The 6,327-nt window shown below is 48.3% G+C and overlaps 1 protein-coding gene across 1 annotated transcript; it reads left to right on the plus strand.

The window, feature by feature from the left end:
- Positions 1 to 56: 56 nt before the first annotated feature.
- LOC131575119 (prostate stem cell antigen-like) lies at positions 57 to 4,301 on the plus strand. The gene is made up of 3 exons (XM_058830167.1): positions 57 to 297; positions 2,653 to 2,757; positions 3,852 to 4,301. Exons 1-3 carry the CDS (start codon positions 246 to 248, stop codon positions 4,061 to 4,063), a joined length of 369 nt encoding a protein of 122 aa, XP_058686150.1. The 5' UTR covers positions 57 to 245; the 3' UTR covers positions 4,064 to 4,301.
- Positions 4,302 to 6,327: the final 2,026 nt, after the last annotated feature.

A 6,327-nucleotide genomic window follows, 5' to 3' on the forward strand; every position in this document is an offset into this window, starting at 1 on the left:
CTTTGCCCAAGGGTAGGAGGGAAGGCGGGGGTGGCAGCGGTGGCCCAGAGGGTGGCAGGGAAAGAGGAGAGGCACCAAAGGCAAATATCCCAACACACAAAGCAACCCCTCCCTTGGTCCTGCCAGCAGCTCCCTCAGGTGCCTTCTCAGGGATGACCTTGCGGGCACGCCCGGCCTCCCAGGATATATAACCTGCCCCGGGAGGAAAGAACCCAGAGAGGCAGCCCCAGAGAGGTTATCCCAAGATGAAGGCTTTCCTTGTGCTCCTGCTGGGAGCGCTCCTGTGCGTGGACTCAGGTAAGACCCCGCGGAGGATGCGCCCCGCATCCCTCCCTGCGGATTTGCAGTCTGCAAGAAGGATTTGTGACCGGGTTTGGCGACGAGGGAGGAGATGTTGGCGCGTTGTCATCCCAAGATATTTCCCTTCGGATGGGTGTTGAGTGGGAAAAATGCACAGGGCTGCCCTGGGGATGGTGGGATCTGAGTGCTGAGGAGAGCAGCTTCCGGGAAAGGTAAATCCTGAATCCTGGATTAATCAAAATCCAAATTTTCTTATGCCAGACCATACAGTAATGGGGGAAGGGGAGGGGCTAAGTGGGGTGGGAGGATTACTTTCCTTCTTCCCAGGCTATCAAAATTACAACATTTATGCAAAGTTTTCCTCCAACTTTTTTTTTTTTTTTTTTACTCTTCCTTTCAAAAGTGGACTCTGATGCTGCCCAGATTTCCAGAGTTTTAGTAGGACAGTAAAAATTACAGTGCCATGATACGTTATTTTATAGAGTGAATGGGTGAGGCATAGAGAATGTCAGGTTTTTATAGCCTCAGCGAGATAAAAAATGGGTTTAAAGCAGCTTTTCCCTGCTACCAGAGAAGAGAAAAATCAAATTTGAGCAGTTGCTCAGTCAGCAGAGGATGCTTAAGGAATAAGCTGTGAAGGGTCTTGCACAGCCCTCAGACCTTCCTCTCTGCCAGCTTCCATCAGAACACTCAAAATTTGACTTTTATTGCTTTAAAAGTCAAATCAATGTGAGAACAGAGTGCAGCACTCAGACAAATTGGGGGTTGGCTCCTCACCTCATGCCTCAGTCATTTAAACCAGAGAGGCTTGGACAGAGGGAGACCTCTGTGCCTCAGGTTAATTCCTTCACTCACCAATTTCTAAACAGGACTTTCCAGCATCCTAAAAGAGTCATTCAGGCATTAGGATATTGAGTTGGGGGATTTGTGATGTAAGTTTGGTGGTCATGGGGCTCAAGAAAATACACATACACATACATTTTTATATATATATATATATACACACATATATTTATATCAACTGACAATTGCAAGACTCCAGTGACACCCAGGGGCACAAGTAGTGACAGGAACAGATAATTACACCACAAACTCACTCCTCTGGGGACAATTTTTCACCAGGGCTGGTTGCTTGGGAGCTGCCAGGGTTTTCCTGCCTTTCCTGGATGCACAGAGCAGCCCAGCAGGTGCTGCCAGCACTGATTTCCATCCCCTTTGGAGTGACATTTCCACCAGGGATGGGGACAGGGCATGACCTGGTGGTCAGAGAGGGGTGAAAGCCATTTGCACTTTGATTTCTAGGAGGGTGTGGTGAAAAAGGCAAGTTAAAAAGTTAAGAACTGAGGCAAGGGGCTGGAAGAGACTTTTCAAATTCCTGCTTCATCCCCCACTCAAGGCCAGGTCAGATGGGGATTGGAGAAACTCGGTCTAGAGGGATGTGATGAAATGATCCTTCCAACCCAGACCATTCCATGATCCTCTTCAAGCTCAGCTGCCCATCTGCTCTCTTTTTTTTTCCTCCCTCACTGCACTGATTGCATCCAAAATATCTTCAGCACCTGCCAAACCTGATTTCCACCTCAGACAGGAATATTATTATCCACAAAAAAAAGGAAAAAAAAAAAAAAGAAAAAAAACAATTTTTTTTTTTCCCCATAGCAGAGGAGATACCTTCCTTTGAGGATCCCCAGGAATGATCCTGTTTCCCAGTGCAAGCACTCGGTAGAATTCTCTGGAGAGCTTCAGATAGATTGAAGATACCTGAGAAGTGTAGAAATGTTCTCCACCTGCAGGGCTGGGTCCAGTTCTGGGGTCCAGCATCAGAAGGATGTGGAGCTGCTGGAGCAAGTCCAGAGGAGACCATGGACATCTCCATGGAGGTCTCCGTGCTCCAAGGGCTGGAACCTCTCTCCTCTGGAGCTGGGAGTGTCCATCCTGCAGAAGAGAAAACCCTGGGGAGACCTCAGAGCCCCTTTCAGTCCCTGGAGAGGCTCCAGGAGAGTTGGGGATAAATTTTTAGGAGGTCCTGTTGGGATAAGATGTAGGCTAATTTTTTAAAACTAAAAGAGGGTGGATTTAGGTTAACTATAATTAAGATTATAGTTATAATCTTAATTATTATTATAATTAAAGTGGTAAAAAAATAGATCAGGCTGCCCAGGGAAACTGTGGCTACCTCATCCCTGGAAGTGTCCAAGGCCAGGTTGGATCGGGCTTGGAGCAACCTGGGCTAGTGGACGTTGTCCCTTCCCATGGCAGAGGGGTGGAACTTGATGATTTTAAAGTCTCTTCTGAGCCAAACCATTCCATTACTCCCTGATTCCTCTCCTAACCCCTCTTGGTCTCTTGCAGGCTCCTCTTTGCAGTGCTACAGCTGCACATCCCAGCTCAGCAACTCCAGGTGCCTGACGAAGGCGGAATGTGGCGAGAAGGATGTGTGCAAGACAGATGTGATCCGTAAGGAAAAGCAGGGGTGGGAAATGTCTTAATTGGGATGTTGGGGCCAAACATCTTCCCACCTCAGGTGTCCCCTCCTCCAGGCTCACCCAGCCTGGATACTCCAGGTGGATTGGGCCAGCAAACCTCAGCCTGCAAATGTCTATCCCCTGCACAAAATTAATATTTATTTCTCTTTCACAGCGACAAAAATTATTTGCTTGCAAGGGCAATGGTTAATTTTTTGCAGTAATTGCAAACAGGAATTAAAATGGGAGGGGCTGAGCGTGGTCCAGCCTGGCTGTGAAGTTAGGAGGCACTGATTTGAGGTGAAATCAATGAAAATGACAAAATTTCATCTCTGTGTCTGTGGGAAACTTGAAAAACTAGGATTTTACCTTTCTGTTCTAGATCTGGCTTTTGCCAACAGCTGAACTGCTCTCAGACCTGGGGCACAGAACCCCAAAAACCTCACATTTAAGGTCCTCTCTGTCTGGCTGTAGATGTGATATCTCCAGTAAGAATTATCCCAGCTGGAAATGTGCAAATCCATGACATTCACATGCAGGAGAGCCAAGATGTTGTAGAACTCTGTTATTTATTGCACAGAATGGATTTTAGATCTCCTGGAGGAGAATGGATCAAATCTGCTGGAGGTCAAAACCTGCTGGTAACAAGCAGTTGCTAAAAATGGCCCAAAAAATGGGCTGTGAAGCAAATCAAACAGTAACTGTGCCATTTGAAGTGGGAATAGCCGTGTTTCCACCCTTTCCCAGGTGCTGAAAGGCTCCATGCACCAAAGATGTTTGGGATTTGGCTTCATATGAGGGAGGACAGGGTTAGATGGGATATTAAAATGAAATGCCTCGCTTTGAGGGTGGTGGGGCCCAGAGAAGCTGTGGCTGCCCCACCCATGGAATTGTTCAAGGCAAGGTTGGACAGGGCTTGGAATAACCACCAGATAATCTTGAATGTCCCTTCCAGCCCAAACCATTCTGTGATTCCAATTTTCATCCCACAGAACGAGCTCAGATAAGAACAGCATCCCGTTATTCGGTTCCATCAGGCTTGGCTTGTACTGAATCCTTGTAATCACAGTCCTGCTTTCCTCCCAGGGGTTGTGGGGCTCTTCAGCATCATCAGCAAGGGATGTGACTCCTCATGTGAAACATCCTACCAGGACTTCAACGTGGGCAACAGGAACATCTCCTGCTGCAGCAGTGACCTCTGCAACGTCAACGCCGCAGGCAGTGTGAGGTCCAGCTATGGGCTGGCCGGAGGCATAGCGGCCGGAGTGCTCTGGATCGTGGTCAACAACAAATTTTGAGGAGCAAAGATGCCTCCCATGGCCACAGAAAGCCTTGGAGCACCCTCCTAATAACAGGAATTGTAACCAGGGGCAGTGGGGTGTGTTGGGCACCTAGCACCCTGGGAGCTGATGGCAGCTCTTTGCCATATGATGGCTTCTGCTTTAATCTTATTACAAAGCTCAAGTGCGACCAGATAAGGAAATGTGTGTTCATGTTATCTGCAAAACACCTAAAATAAAGTTATTTCTCCACCAACTGTGAGTGTGTCACGTGCCTATCACTCGGTCACCTCTTTCTGGCCACAGCAGAGCTGCAGAGCTTTTATGTCCAGCCAATGTCCAGCCCAGGTCACTGCTGTGCAATGTGACCTGAAGTCCATTTTGTGACCAAGTAGCTGGCCCAGAGGATGAGGGAAAGGCTGCAGATGTATCTCCCTGGAGTTCAGGGAAGCCTTTGGTGCTGCTTCCCATGACGTTCTCCTGAAAAAGCCCAGGGCTTGGGAATGTGCTCTCTTGGCTGGGTTTAAAACTGGCTGGATTCCAGGCACAGAGTGGTGGGGAATGGTGCCACATCCAGCTGGTGGCCGGTCACCAATGGTGTCCCCCTGGGATCAGTGATGGGGTCAGGCCAATATATTTAAAAAAAAAAAATAAAATAACAGAAGCTGAGTTTTCAGGGCAACAATCATCAATAAATATATTGATCTGGATGAGGAGGTCAAGACCGCCCTCTGGAATTTCACAGAATTTCCCAAACTGAGTGGGATGTTGATCTGCTGGAGGGCAGGAAGGCTCTGCAGAGGGATCTGGACAGGCTGGATCAGTGTTCCAGGGCCAGTGGTCTGAGATTCAGTACCAGTGAGGTGTCTGAGTACAAGGCAGACTCTTTAATATCTCTCATGTACAGTTGTAGCCCCTCTCTCTGTGGCTACGGATTCAAAGTTATCCCATGCCTTCTCCAGCTGATTTATTTTATGGATATAAACTTGGATGTTCCCACCTTGCATTGGTAGATCCTTTGGCAAAGGCAGCAGAAAAAGCACAGTACAAAGAGGCCCGAGAGACACTCTGAGGTGGGTTTTCCAAGCTAGAGCCACGTGAGGAGATCTGGTAAAAAACAAGGAAGAAAACATAGAGAGTAAATCTGGGAGAGCCCTGGGTGGGAGAACAGGATTTAATGAGCTGTGAAGTCAGGACAGCAATGGGGGGAGGATTAAAAGGGGAGGGAGATTGGCCAAGAGCCCCAAATTCCTCTGTTCCACCTTAAAACCTATTGGAGCTGCCAAAGATGTGAGGATCCAGAGGCTGAAACCACAGGGAATCATTTCCCTGGTGGGGATGCATCACCTGGAGGATCCACAGCCATGGGACAAGGGTCAAAATCCCATATGGGATGAAGTCAAAGGGATGTCAGGAGATAATGACACCAATCTGCGGTTGTGAAAGACAAAAGTGCGTAAATCCTTGGGATGCAAGGCTAATTGTAAGGAAGCTGCTAATTGTAGGAAGCTGGGAAGGGGTTTTTCCCCAGAGGAAATCAAGAATGAGCCACCTTGTTTATAGGAATCCAATCTGGTTATTGGTGAAGGGAGGATATGGGACAAGTGGAGTGATTTATTCTGGCTTTTCCAGACCTCCTGAGTCACATCCCTGGAAGGGGGCTCATCCACCTGTAGGTCTTCAGTCAGGCTGTTTTCTGCATGGGTGATCAGCTCCATGGAGTCTCCATTCCAGGGAATCCTCTCCTTGTCCCTGACACCTGGGACACGCCCAGTCCCCACTTTCTGAAACAATTCCTGGGTGTGTCCACATCCAGAGGCCATTCCCAACCAGCAATTTGGCTACAGTGGTCTTTTCTGGAGACTGGGAATTTAAGTGGCCAAGGCCTGGTGGCTCCAGAGCCATCGGAGTCCTCAGGGATTTTGGATGAAAGAGCCTCTTCCAGCTCCTGTCAAACACATTCATAAAATCATGGAATGGTTTGGGTTGGAAAGGACCTTGAAGATCCTCTTGTTCCACTGCCCTGCCATGGCCAGAGATACCTTCCACTAGACCAGGTGGCTCAGATCCCCATCCAACCTGGCCTTGAACGCTTCCAGGGATGGGAATTTTGGGAATGGAGGCTGTTCAGCTCTAATTTAACATGTTGGTCCCATGGCAATGCTGTCTAATTCCTCGAGCATGAAATTGAGGAGTTTCTTCCCTGAGCAACGAGGTGGCTTTCCCAAGGTCTGGTGGTTGAGAACCAATGCCTAAACACACCCAGAGGATCAAGGGATGAT

This window comes from Poecile atricapillus, chromosome 2 (assembly GCF_030490865.1).
Source record: "Poecile atricapillus isolate bPoeAtr1 chromosome 2, bPoeAtr1.hap1, whole genome shotgun sequence".
NCBI lineage: Eukaryota > Metazoa > Chordata > Aves > Passeriformes > Paridae > Poecile > Poecile atricapillus.